Source organism: Anas platyrhynchos, chromosome 3 (genome assembly GCF_047663525.1).
Source record: "Anas platyrhynchos isolate ZD024472 breed Pekin duck chromosome 3, IASCAAS_PekinDuck_T2T, whole genome shotgun sequence".
Classification (NCBI taxonomy): domain Eukaryota; kingdom Metazoa; phylum Chordata; class Aves; order Anseriformes; family Anatidae; genus Anas; species Anas platyrhynchos.
Genome location: NC_092589.1, coordinates 62,875,801 through 62,890,096, shown reverse-complemented (window position 1 = coordinate 62,890,096; position 14,296 = coordinate 62,875,801). Strand labels below are relative to the sequence as shown.

Sequence of the window (14,296 nt, the reverse complement as noted above, 5' to 3'; positions counted from 1 at the left end):
GGGATGTGAGTTCCAGGATTGATTCTGTGGTGTGGCTTATTTATTTATTTATTTATTTTTATATACTGTTTTGTTTGAGATGTTCATTGGAGCAGGGACTGCTATAGAAAGCTTGATTTATTCTTCCCAAAGTGAAGCAGCTTATTCTGGAGGGAATGAGGTCATAATATGAATGGCACATTGCAGGGAGAAATGTGTTCAATTGCCACATGTAGAAAAGAAAGTTGAACTCTGAACTCCTGTACTCTAAGTGAGTGACCTAACCACCGAGCTTTTGGATGCAAGGCTGTCTCATCACCTGCTGTACTTTGGAAACATTATTTCATAGATTTAGTATGAAGTAGATGGAGAAACAACAAATCTACAAATCCTAGTGAAGATTAAACATGAAATAGGGCTTGGTCTTTTCAGCTTTACAGAATTGCCCGATGCATCTCTGAGCATTGGTGTTAGGCAGCTTTTAGTTGCTTAAGTTTCTTTAACTGCACAGGTGGTTTTGGAATGCAGATTATTTTTATGGTTAGAGTCTACTTTGGTTGGAATTTTGAAGCTTAACATTTTAGAGTTCAGTGCTAAACAGAACCCATGTTCTATGCTGGTTCTTTTGCAGTTTTACACTTTAGTGATATTTAACTGAAGTGTATGTACTTAATTTCCAGATAATAAAAAAAACAAACAGAAGAACACCACCAACAAAAAAAGCCCCCAGACTTATGCCCCAAAACTTAAATGTGTAGCCACAGGCTTCAAGTGTTTGAGATTCCCATTCTGTCTTCTACTGCATGTTTGGATGCTGCAAGTTCACTTTCTTTCAGAAGTAAACTCTCTGTCATTTTTTGTGCTTGTTCTGTCCCTCCTTGCAAGCAGACTAATAATATCCTGAGCCCTAGATGAAAATATATGTGCTTCCTTTTAAAGGGGTCATTGCTTTCCCTTTCAGTTGTTCTGAATAGCAAGCAGTGCAGGATAATTGACTCCCCCATGCTTTTAATCACCCATAACTGTGATCACAATACAAGCAGCAGTGTGTTACGGTCTATTTTTTTTTTTTTTTCATCCTGTTATTTGAATTATTTTGTAGACTTGCTTGATTTGAAACCAGCCCCAAACAATGGAACCCATGGACAGCTAAATCATCTTTTAAGGAATCCCGTTTATATCCCTCAGCATCCCAAAGAAACAATCCATCCTTCTGAATGCTCTGTTGTGGGACAAAGAAACTTTCCAGTGAGCCTTGGCTGTTCCTGCAGGACAGTGGTATGTGCTGAAATGGTTGAAGTTGGGTAAGGCAGATGTCTGTGTTGTATTCAGAGTGAGACTCTGGATTATCTATTTACCCTGTAGTTTTTCAGCTTGTGTTTTATATCTGTTTTTTGATCTAGTCTCAGATCAAAATGAAATCTTGCCTGGGGCTAGTGGGCACTAGCCTGTATTTGCACGTTCATTTTTGCAGTTTTCTTATGTGAAGACACATTCTGCTATGAAGAACCTGGAAAACACTGCAGAAGCAAGCTTTGATGGGGAAAACATTCAGTTCTTGCTTCACTAAATTGTGTTGAAACTTTTTTTCTGTGACTATGTTGTGTCCTTGGGCTGTGTATTTCAGGGCTGTTGATTTGCCTGTGGCAAAAGCATATTTCTGAATATTCTCCATAGCTCCTTTCCTGTAGATGTCAGTGAGTTCTCTACAGGGATAACTTGCAAGACAGAAGTGTTAACGTTTGTTATTTTAAGTGTGGTAGTAGCTCATAATTTGCTTTGTGGAACACATAGGAGAATCTCAGTGTTTTTGCTTTATACTTACAGGGTTTACCAGTAAGGGATTTTCAACAGCGTTTAAATCTCACTGAAACAGAAGGTAAGAACTTTAGCTAGTAGAATAGAATGATAACAAAAATGTAAGAATGATTAACAACATGAAATGTTTAATGTCTAAACTTCTGAGCAAATCTTAAATATGTGGGATAATAATTCTTTGAACTACTCTGGGGTTACAGTTATGTTGTGTATATACTTGGGATTCAGATGAAGTCCTGCTGAGCCATTTGTTCTCAAATAAATGCTTATTCTTGTACGTGTCTCTATGGCACATGTATTATTATCTGAATTTTCCAGCACTGAAGTAATGATTACTCCAGAAGGTAAAGCAAAACTGTTGTATAGGGAAGTATCCAACAAGAATATGATGCCAGCACACTCATAATGAAGCATGGAGTGTTCATGTGATCTGGTTGTTACACAGGATTAAGTCATTGTTTGTCGTAATTCTGCTGTGTTTCAAAACTATGGACACACACATGCCATTTTTGAGCTGCAGTTTGCAAGGCGGTAAATGTGCTCATGACTCATAAAAAAAAATAGACTAGTTTGAGCATGAAGCAAGTAAGACAATATGTGAATAATGAAAATCAAGTTGAAACGGAATATACTAATACCTTGATACTAATACGTTAAAAAGTGACATCAAGATATTAGGTTGTCAGAATGGGAAATAAACTGATAGAGACCTTTGCCATGTGTTTGTTCGCTAAACCCTGTTTCTTAAGCAAATAAACTCTGTATTTGGTGACACCTCACTGTACTTCACTATTAACTACTGGATTTGTATGCCAGCTACAGGCAGGCATACAGCAATAGTTGCTGCTTATTCAGGACTAATTTAAGTCTTCTGTTGACTTGTGTAGCTAGCCCTGACAAAAAGTGGGCAGAGTTTTCTTGAGTCTTTTCCACTAAAAACAGGGCATCTTTTTAAAATGTGTCCCAGAGTCTTTTAAAAATCATTCAGTATTTTAACACCCATGAGAGCACACAGTGACATTCAGTTAGTAAGATACAGAAGTATGTGCTTTTCCCATAGCAGGTAAGCAGTTTCACTAAAACAAGCTGTTAATGTGTAGGTAGAAGCCTGAGTGCCCTGCTGAATCTGGCTTTGAAGAAATATGCCAGGCACATAATCCATTTTAGTCCCATTTTGTTAAGATATGAACCTAAGGTGCTCAATCTACATTTCTGAAACAGTGGGATCTGGGTTTGGATTATGAGTGAGACCTATGTTAGCACTTATTTTAACAGCAGTAATCTGCTTCTAAGAATTGTGCACTTATTAGTTATAAAAGGCATTATCACGGATAATGAAAATTTAGTAGCCAAGCTAGGTGCTCCTCAAGATTATTTAGAGTTTATTAATTACTTTTTCATATTCTGGCTTTGATCGCTGTAACTTGACAGCTTGTGAGAACAATGAGGTATTAATTGCATATTTAGTTTTATGAAAAAAAAAAATAAAATGTTTGCCTTTTTCTTCTTGGACAGAGAAGTAAATGTCATAATCTTGACATTCTTTGTCATGTGGAATTACAGTGAGAAAGGAAACTGCGGCATTAATTGAACACTTTTTTTCCTCATTTAAAACAATTGCCTTGAAGCTGGAGATTTGTGGATGGCAGTGAACTACTTAACGGAAAATATCCTTTGAAGCTTTGATACCCTTCCTTATAATCCCAGACCTGTAACAATTGAAAATACTTCAATTTTCAGCAGCAAAGTAATATTTTTATTATTTAAGATAATTTCATAACGGTCTAGCTTTGCTTAGTTTTTTATTTTACATCAGAGAACTAGAAACTTGAAAAACTTATTTTTTGTTTATTTCCAGTCAGCAAAATAGTCTTCAATGTTTTGATGAAATTTAAATCTATCTTGGAGGCAGTGAGGGGAAGGACCTGAAAGTTTTTGCTGACGTCTTTTGACAGCAGCAGATGATTGCAAGAGCATGTGTTTCTTATGACTTTTATTTACTTTTTTTTTTCTTTTTAAGATAAATTATATTGACTAAGTAATTCTGTTGCTAACTCTGTTGGATGAGGTGGTTGGCCAATCAATATAAACAGGCAGTGTCTTAGGCAAGGATTTGTGCAATATCTTGCATAAAGCACTTTGAGATATTTATTTCCATATCATAGAATCACAGAATTTCTAGGTTGGAAGAGACCTCAAGATCATCGAGTCCAACCTCTGACCTAACACTAACAAGTCCTCCACTAAACCATATCACTAAGCCACTAAACCATATCACTAAGATATACAAACTTTCTAAAGAGGTGTGGCCCACGAGAGAGAGAGAGAGAAGAAAGCTTTTGTGGCTATCGTTGTCATTATAAAGCAAGTCCACATGCATCTGAAGATCTAACCAGTATTTCATTTAGATCTCTATATTTCACAGCCCTTTAAGTGTCGCTTTTAATATGACTTTGTGGGTTATGCTAAAATAGTCCCTTTAGCAGTTTTGAAATCATGACGGTTGGTTTGTGTCCTATATAAATGTTAATTAAAAGCAGATCCCACATTATATATTTATATCAAAACACAAAGTCAACTAAGACTTAAATTTGCATCTTAGATTCATCTATTATTTTAAATGGCAAAATATTTTAACTATACTGTAAAACTGAATTTGGTATGTTTGAATTATGGATATTGGTATTTTACTTTATACTGGCATTGCCAGTTTACTTACTGTGTTATCAGAGAAACTGTACCTTTGATACAAAAAATAATTTCTTTTATTCCATTACTGTGACTTCTCTGTTTGGTAGTTAGAAACTAGGGCAACTGTAGGTGTATGAGAGGAGGGTTCTCAAAAAACAGTATTGACTGAAACATAACAAGCACTACTTCTGTTCTAGTTAAGAAGACAGAGAAACTTACTTTGCCCTATGGACGGCCCAGAGTTCTGCAGAAGAGACATAATTACTGCCTACTTTACCATTACCGCTATGTAAATGCATACAGCAAGGACTACAGGATGTCTTTGTGGAATGCATATACCATTAACAAAGATGTAAGTAACTGAATAAAGGTTAGAAGCAACTTTGAAAAAGTAAAAAGCTTGAATATAAGTTATTACTGAACACCTCTCATTTAGGTTGGAAGAGACTCTAAAGATCATCTTATCCAACAGTTAACCTAGCACTGCCAAGTCTACCCTTAAACCGTGTCATGAAGCATGACATCTACACATTTTTTAAAGAATTCTAGGGATGGTGACTCAACTACCCAGGCAGCCTATTCCAACAATTCACAACTCTTTCAGTGAATAAATTTTTCCTGATATCCAACCTAAATCTCCTCTGGTGCAACTTAAGACCCTTTCCTCTTGTCTTATCACTTGCTTGGAAGAAGAGACTGATTCCCCACTTTGCTACTGCCTCTTCTAATGTAATTGTAAAAAGTACAATAAGGTCTCCCCTGAGCCCCCTTTTCTCTAGGTTAAACAAACCCGGGTCCCTCTCCAGACCCTTCACTAGCTTTTTTTGTCCATCTTTAGACATGCTCCAGCACCTCATTTGTCCTTCTTGTAGTGAGGGGCCCCAAACTGATCACAGTAGTTGAGGTGCAGCCTCACCAGAGCCGAGTACAGAGGGACAATTGCTTCCCTAGTCCTGGCCACACTATTTCTGATACAAGTCAGGATGCTGTTGGCCTTGGCCACCTGAGCACACTGCTGGCTCATATTCAGCCTACTATCAACCAATACCCCTAGGTCCCTTTTTGCCGGGCAGCTTTCCAGCCACTCTTCCCCCAGCCTGTCTGTTGTGTTACATGGGGTTGTTGTGCCCTAAGCCCAGGACCCAGCACTTGGCCTTGTTGAACTTCATACAGCTGACCTCAGCCCATCAGTACAGCCTATACAGATGCTCCTGCAGTGCCTTCCTACCCTCGAGCAGATCAACACACACACCTAACAGGGTGTCATCTGCAAACTTACTAAGGGTGCACTCGATCCCCTCATCCAGATCATCGATAAAGATATCAAAGAGAAATGGCCTCAGTATTGAGTCCTAATACATATAAGATATAAAAAGTCATTTTGTATGATCTTCTCTTTACTTTCCTATGTTAGTAAGGATTGGCTTTGATTCCTTCCTGTTCCTCAGCATGAGCTGTGGTTTTTGCTTGGTGGAGAGAGCAGATCCACCAGGAAGTGGGGAGACCATTGCCACTGGTACTGAGGCCCTGTGAGTCTATGGCTTGGCAACATAGGTCCACTATAGCAGTTTAGCAGGGCTATCCTTTAAGTCTTTAAGTGGTGCTAATAGGAACATTTTGAAAAGATAATCTTTGGACTATCTACAACCATTCATGCCCTGATCCAATCTTTCCGTCAGAAGATCATCCTGATTGGGGGGAAAAAAAAAGTGTTGGTGGAGATAAATCTGGCCTTTGGTGTCCTGGGCCCTATGCTAAAATATACATATACATGCAGATCTCAAGAAGGAAAGTTTTTCAGGCTGATTTTCCAAGTTGGAAAAGATGTACAAGCCAATTCATTCTTGAATTAGGACTGTAGAAGATGCTTTTTGGTTTAATTATCTGAGCCTCATACGCCCAATGTCTACTACACGTAAATCAAACTAAGCTCTGTCAAGGTTGGCTTGTTCTTCAATTTATTGAGAGTTTGGTGGCCTGAAGCAAACATTTACTGTCGCAAGTGTCCATGTGGGGAGAGATGACTAATAGCACAGCTGGTTGCCTCTGATTCTTAGCCTGAATGGGCAAATACATTCACACCAGATCAAGTTATCTTTAATGGGGCCCTCTGACTTTTCATTTGGAAAAAGTTACTGTCAACTAGAAATCTGCAGTTCTGTTCAATCTATTTACAAAATATATGTAGCAGATGGGGGGGGGGCTTGTTTTTCACTGATGAAACAGGGACACCAGTTGAATCTGAAGTCTCTTCACTACTGCTGAAGGCAGCTGTTGCTACATATTTAGAGTTCTTCAATCCCCCACCATGTGAGATTGTTGCAAGTCCATTTTACCAGTGATACTTTCTTCTTGTTCAACAGGACAAATGGCTTTCTGCTACAGAAGATATCTCCAGCTGTTTACACAAGGATGTTCGTATTCCTTTTAATCATAACCAGACATGTTCGTTTTACAACAATCATCCTCGGCTATCTTATGGATTCCTTTCTCCTTCAAGTAAATACATGGCTTTAAATGTTTACAGTATATGTGATTTAAATAATTTGTAATGCAGTAGCTATGTTCTTTTATATATGTTACCGATTGATTAATCAGAGTTTGAAGCAGTGGTTACTGAATTATTGCAGTTCTTTTTAGCATATGAGAAAGAAAAACATTGCAGGTGCTTCAGCCGTTGGTGGGTTGTCCAAGGTCATTTACTGATGCCTGAAAGCTTCTGAACTTGTCAGGTTTCTAACATGGCATCTCATGGAAGAAACTGGAAGGAATATATAAAGCATGAGTCAAGTCTGGCAAACTAAAAAACTGCAAATTCACTTTGTGTGACAGGAATTAGTTGGAACTACCCAACATAAAATTGAGGCATTTGTCCTTAAGTGAAAAACTGACATGGTAAGCTTATTTTATATTTGAAATGCATGCCCTATGTGGTCCTTAGTAAAGGGATTCAATATTTGGTCTGAAAAGTTCAACTCTGGTTCTCAAAACATATTACAAACATATTCGGCTGTTTACAAATGGTTATGTTGAATGTAAACTGTTGTTGATGTGATCTGGAAGCATTCTACACCCATTTCACTGCATAAAGTATTGAGTAGTGGGTTATTTTGACATCCACATCAAGTGTAACTTGCAAAGTCAAGCAGAGCTCCTATTTTTGTGCCTAAATTCTTGTGGTTTACCTTGCTAGGCAGCTCTCTCACTCCCCCTCCTTAGCTAAGAAGGGGAAGAAGTAAAGTAAAGAACAACTCACGGGTTGAGATAAGGATAATTAAATTAAAGGGGAAAAAATAATAATTATTGTTAAGGAAGGATTATTATTAATTAAAAAAATTAACTAAAGGGGGAAAAAAAAGAAAGGGGGAAAGGGAAAAAGGAAAACAAACAAACAAACAAAACAAATAAAGGCTATGTAGAAGTGCAGAAGAAATAAATTACTCTCTACTTCCCACAAATGAGCAATGCTTGACCACGTCCTTGAAGCAGGGCCTCAACACATGTAGCTGGTGTTCAGGAGGAGGACCGATGTTTTCATAATGAGAGCCCACTCCTCCCCTTTTCTTCCTGTTTCCACCTTTTATTGCTGAGTATGACATCATATGGTATGGAATATCCATTTGGTTGGTTTAGGTCAGCTTCCCTGGTGATGTTTCTTTTCTCACTTTTTTGCCCACCCCCTAGGAGGGTTAGAGAGAGTCCTGATGCTGTTCCAGCACTGCTCAGCAGCAGACACAACACTGGTGTGATAACACTGCTGTTCCAGCTACAAGTGCAGAGCACAGCACTGTATGGGCTGCTGCAGGGAAAGTTAACATCCCAGCCAGACCCAGTACAATTCTGTAGGCAGAACAAGTTGGTCTGACATTCATGGAGTGAATTTTATACCCTTCCCTTCAGTTCAAAAACCTGTTCTGATATTTTAAAATATTAAAATATGTGTCCACTGTGACAAGTGCAATTAGCGTTGCTGCTAAGATTATTTTATTTTTGGAACTGGAAATTTCAGCGTATACTGAAGTTACCACTGAGACCCACATCAACTTTGAGAAGTGAAGTTAGGTCAGCTCCATGTTAGCATCATTACATTAATCTTTAAAGTTGTGTTTTAAAGCTTTTAAAGTAACAAATCCAAGTAATTAATTCATTTTTGATTTCAGATTTGATGACAGATGCAAAGAAACCTCACTATGATGCCTTGCTTACCAGCAACATTGTGCCAATGTATCCTGCATTTAAAGGTACATATTTGTGCATTTGAATGCAAGACTGACATCTTGCTTGCTTCCAAATCATGCAAAAGGTCACTGATACAGCTGTCTCTGTGAAATAAGAGCTCCCCAGACTGTGGACTTGGTGAAAATATCCTTAAAGTAGGCCTGTCACTTGTGGGACAAAGACCTACCATTGTGGGCTTGTGATTCCCAATCAACTGGCTAGTTGCACAGGAGTGTAGTATAGATGTCTCCATTTAATGCCTGATATTTCTGCTTGCGTTTCCTTACCTATCTAAACAAGTTTTATACAGTGTCTTCTAGAGAACCTAGATGTCAGTTTTATAGTTATGTGAGTTAAATTCACTTCTATTTTAGGAACATCTCCTAATCTCAGACTTTCCAGGCAGAAATTTAGGGTCTCAAACACTAAGGAAACAGGAAAATAATCAAATCTCTAGCAGAAAAGATATGAAGACCTGGGCTTTTCTAGGTGAGAGTGGACACGAGGCAGTCAGCTAAGGGAGGTTAAGCACATTCCTGGTGAAAAGAATATGGCACATGAAATAGAGATGTGGGTGTACATGCTAGGCACGATAGATGTAGCCTTTGAAAACTGTGAACACCTGTATAATTTACTATTTTCCTAGCTTACCATGCCTGTCTGTACTCTGCTGAAAATTCTTCACAGTTATATTAACATCTCCTACCTTGGAGATGATGCTTACCACTTCCATTGCTGTGTTTCAGTGTTATGGAACTACTTCCATCAATACCTGCTGCCTGAATATGCTGCAGCCAGAAATGGTGTCAATGTAGTCAGTGGTCCTGTGTTTGATTACGACTTTGATGGACTGTATGATACCCCAGAAAAGGTGAAAAGGTGAGAATCTTTTGCATTGTAATCCTTTGCTTCTTTACTCCATTAGAAGTTATGAAGTAATTATGATCCTTGTTAGCAAGGAAGATGTCTTGCTGAGATGGACCCTTGTCAGGTTGTGACAGTTCAGAGAGAGGCAGTAAAATGGCTCTAAACAGACAGAGCTGTGTAAAGCTTAGAAGTAAACAGCAAGCACATAGAAAATGCATGCTAGAAATGTGTCATCCTAAAACCTGACAGTGAGGTGTAAGAGAAACTGTTGCATGTGGAATAATGTCTGTTAGCCTGAAAAGTTATGACATTGCCTCTAGGAGTGAATGAATGGCGTCTTATCCCTAGTATTGTGGTTGATATTCCTGAGTCTATGTATCTAGCAGTGTTACACTATTAAGTTGTCAGCACAAATGTAGTAGTTAGTCCCAGCTAGCAAAATTGGTTTAAGATAGCAAACAGATGGTAAATTCCTGCACCTTTTTATGATAAATCAGTTTTTAGTTGTTATACCTCATCAAACTCATTATTTGGATCAGCCTACAAGTCAAACTTGATATCTGGAATATTAATCTGGAATATGCTGTCAATTTTGATTACAGATGAATTTTCCTTCCAGGACTAAGCATTCTTTTGATTAAATACATGGATTGGTAAAATCAATATGCCAGAATATAGCTGATTATTGCCAGTTGTTCTTTGTACAACTATGATTTGGTAGATTTACTGAAAGATCTTACGCATTTCAGACACCGTGGTAACTCAGAAGTTCCTGTTCCAAGTCATTTCTTCATTGTGCTGACTAGTTGTAAAAATACTTCTGAAACTCCTCTGGAGTGTGAAGGGTCTCTGGATGCCTTGTCTTTCATTGTGCCTCACAGAGAAGACAACAGTGAAAGCTGCGCAGTAAGTAGTCTGTTTAGTCCCCATACACATCAGAAGCCAGGCTTGAACTTGTTTTGCTTGAATATCAGTGATTAGCTAATTAAAGACTGTAAAAACCCTCTGGTCTATCATGATCATCCCAGGAGGGAAGACAATGTTGTAAGCAGAATTATATTAAAATGTGTATATATGCTGAAAATAGGCATTTTCTGTTTGAAGACCAAAACTTATAGCTAGTGGAGTAGTGAGAATGTGTTGAGAGAATCAGTGTGATGAACACATAACTTTCTGTAGCAGTAGTATCTAGTCATAACATCTGAGAAGACTGAAGAGCTTCTAGGAGAAGGTTTCATCCACAAAGAAGATTCAGTTGTAGATCAAATACATATCCAAAAGGAGAAGATGTAGACAGTCTTAAACAGCATTGGTTGCTTCTAGTTCAGGTGCCTTGGCATTGTGATGGAAATAAACATAGCTGTTCTCCATATAAACCAGAACAAAGCATGTGAAGTGTGCTGACCCGTCCTACAGAGAAGATTTACACAAATCACTCCCCAAGTCAAATGCAGTTCTCAGCAACAGCTTTATGATAGAGATGGTGGATAGATGTTGGACTTCACATGGCACTCCTTACTATCACCAGCTTTCGACTGGTGCAGATTCAAGCTATGTGTACTTAAGGATGTTAACTGCATGTACTAAATTCAGGCAAGATTCTAACTATTTGTAGAAGCCAGTGATTTCTATGTTAGAACTTTGCCACCAGTGACTGCGTTTTGCCTTTATAAAACATTAAAATGTTGTTTATTTCCCTGACATACATTTAGTCAATGAATAAATTACATTTTACAAACACTTTTTTCTTCCTCTTTCCCAATAGGATGGCAAGTCTGAGTCTTTGTGGGTTGAAGAGAGAATGAAGTTTCACACAGCTCGTGTCAGAGATATAGAATTACTTACAGGACTCAGCTTCTATCAAGACAGAAAACAGCCAGTATCTGAGATTTTACAGTTAAAAACATATTTACCAACTTTTGAAAAGGTCTGATTTTTCCTATGGAATGTTGTTGTCCATTTCACAACTGATTTGTAAATAGACTGTTTTTAATTAATGAAAACTTTTTTTTTTTTTTTTTTTTTTTTTTTTAAATAAGCTGGAACATTTACTGAGATCTCTTGACCAAAATGCCAGTAGGGAGGAGAGTGGGTGCCATATTTGTATCTCAGGGACTCCTGATGGACTATGTATATAACACGGGATGGCAGCTCCTGTCATTCCCACTTGAATGTGGTAAACCATGCCCATTATTAAGTGTTATTGGCGTTTGATCATCATAGTCTGAGACACAAACAAAAAAAATATTTTTACACGCACTGGAGAAGGAGAAATTTATGAGGTATTGGTTATGATTAATACCCTACTTTAAAAACAGATAATTAGCAAATATCTTACACTTTGGGGGAAATAACTGTGTTCTTGACCATTGAAATACAAACAGCAGCATCTTTCTACTCCTGTTTTCCTTGAAGCATGAATTACATTCTGAGTGTTGCTTGGGTCTCATAAAATAATGCAGCATTATGGTGCAAGAACCTATACTGAGGTTAGCAGTAAGACTGACGTTTGAGACTTCCCCAGCAAGGAATTGGCTCCTAGGTGAAGTTTTGATAGCAAAGTTTTGGTGTGTTGCTGCCCTCTAGTGTCTCCAACATTGAAGGAGAGTTCGATGCATATTTTGCATGTTGTATACGCGTCCTCAGAATTATTTTAAATATGATGCATCAAGTCACCTAAAAATTAGAAAAAAAAAAAAAACCAGAAAGATGCCTGACCTCTCATAAATAATTTTTCATCAAATATAAGTTTAATTTGAAGTAAAATAGATTATTTCTCAAAGCAAAGATGCCTTTTTAGATTTGGTGCATGATTATGTCAGTTGTGGTTTTGAAATTCTTTTTTTTTTTTTTTTCCTCCAAGAAAAGGTATTTTTGCACTAAGATTGTTGCCTTAAAATGGTAATATGATCTTCTTTAATGGCACAGGTTTTACTTCTCGTCACTACAGTAAATGCCCACAGGCAGTTCCATTGTCCATTGTCAGCAAACAGCCAGATCCTAGCTACATTTTTAGCTGTCTCTTTAGTGCTACATCATCCACATTCCAGCTCACATAAGTTATCTGTCTTGAATGCAGACACTGCTAGATGCAAATCCTGAAGAAGCATGTCATGAGCTTTCTTGGAAGCTCTCAGGTCACACACAGCTGCTACAGGTACTCAGGAGTGTAGAAACTCCCTCCTTTTCTAGTACTCATGCTCTTGTCTTTGTAATTCTTCCACTCTCTCTAAAACTGACGAGCCAAAATTGCCTCTGTTATGTATAAAGTTTGGCGTAGTCAATTACACATTTATGTTCTTCTCTTTTTAAAAGAAAGAAAATACATCACGCACAAGTATTTTAAAAGTCTGAAGGGTCTGCAACTGAGCAGAGAGAGGCATTTGACCTTACAGTTTGGTCAGGGCATGGTGGAAGCTGGATTCAAAGCCTGCTGAAGTCAATAGAAGCTTTCCCATTAACTTCAGTTTGAGTGGGCTGATGTCCTGGGACCGTTTTTTTCCTTTAACCAAGTGTATTTTCTTGACCTGTTACAAGCATGTTTGTTTGTTTTTTTTCCTAAAGTAGTTTCACTGTGTGAAATTTAAATGTGTTGTAGCAACCTCACATGACGACATGACTGTGACAGCATTATTCAGTGTAACTGCTTTGTAACTTTGCCTGTGACCAATAAAAACATCGGATGATGTATGCTATTCTTGACCCTCTTTTGTACCAAATGCTACTGAATAGTTGAATGCTAGTACACATATATAGCACTCCGTAACTCTTCTCAGCTGTAGTAGTTATTGACTGTTGATGCCTGATTTCAGGCAAGAGGTGGTGAGAAGTTCCATATCAATCTCATTTATCAAGGTTGGTTTTGATTCAGATTGGCATGGAATAAAACTCCAATAGAAGATAATCTCAATGAAATACACCAATGAATCAGTAAATTTGGGAGATAAACCAATTTCCTCTTGGGACAAAATATTCTGACATCTGGTAGAACTGCTATCATCTCCTGAATGCAAATGTCAGGGATGTTAACACCTTCAGAAAGTGAAGCAATGCCAATTTCAATTGAGAGGCAGCATAGTGAGCCTAGCTCCTGGGTAAGGATGGAACAGGATGGACTTTAGGGAGCAGCTGACTGCTGGTTTGACCTAGGGAAGATTTTGGATGGAAGAGTGGCTGTAAAAGCTGATGTGGTCATCAAGACAGGGTGGTTGCTGAGAGGAGTGTGCGATGTGGCCTTGCCAGAAATTTCCAAGTCAACTTGACAGAGCAGAGAGCTATCTTGATTTCATCTTTGTGTAAATAGTTTTGCTTCTTTTATTTCTTCATCTTTGCTTTTTAAAAATGTGCAATTGTGTCATCTCAATGTTGTGAATAAACACTTTTATTTTTTTCCCATAACTTGTTTATTTACCAATTTTTTTAGGACGGTGGGGCAGGAATGAGCAAGGGGGCAGAGGACATCTCAGGATGGTTTTGCTGCTGACAAAATGTCCTTGGAGTTGTGCCTTCAGAGGTTTTCAGGTTCATATAGCTGGCTGCTCCCCTCTCAGTAACTGTGAGGTATTCACTTGACTAATGTGATAGATTTCTTGCTCTCACTTACCCCAGGCTGTCCCAAGTGTTTTAAAAATAAAATGAGGCAAAATCTGGCTGCCTATATTTGAGAGAGGCCTGTTCTGGTACCTGTGCTTACAACACATCCATCACACACTGGAACCGCTGC

At 38.1% G+C, this 14,296-nt stretch overlaps 1 protein-coding gene across 2 annotated transcripts in view; it reads left to right on the top strand.

Moving 5' to 3' along the window:
- LOC101800212 (ectonucleotide pyrophosphatase/phosphodiesterase family member 1) overlaps positions 1-13,268 on the top strand; it is a 55,909-nt gene extending 42,641 nt beyond the window's left edge. For both annotated transcript variants that reach the window (XM_038176886.2, XM_038176887.2), the window contains 8 exons: positions 1,082-1,257; positions 1,807-1,858; positions 4,686-4,840; positions 6,852-6,987; positions 8,649-8,729; positions 9,453-9,585; positions 10,323-10,479; positions 11,339-13,268. In XM_038176886.2, coding sequence (XP_038032814.1) covers positions 1,082-1,257; positions 1,807-1,858; positions 4,686-4,840; positions 6,852-6,987; positions 8,649-8,729; positions 9,453-9,585; positions 10,323-10,479; positions 11,339-11,506 — 1,058 coding nt within the window. In that variant the 3' untranslated portion in view covers positions 11,507-13,268. The remainder of the gene's footprint in view (positions 1-1,081; positions 1,258-1,806; positions 1,859-4,685; positions 4,841-6,851; positions 6,988-8,648; positions 8,730-9,452; positions 9,586-10,322; positions 10,480-11,338) is intronic.
- Positions 13,269-14,296: the final 1,028 nt, after the last annotated feature.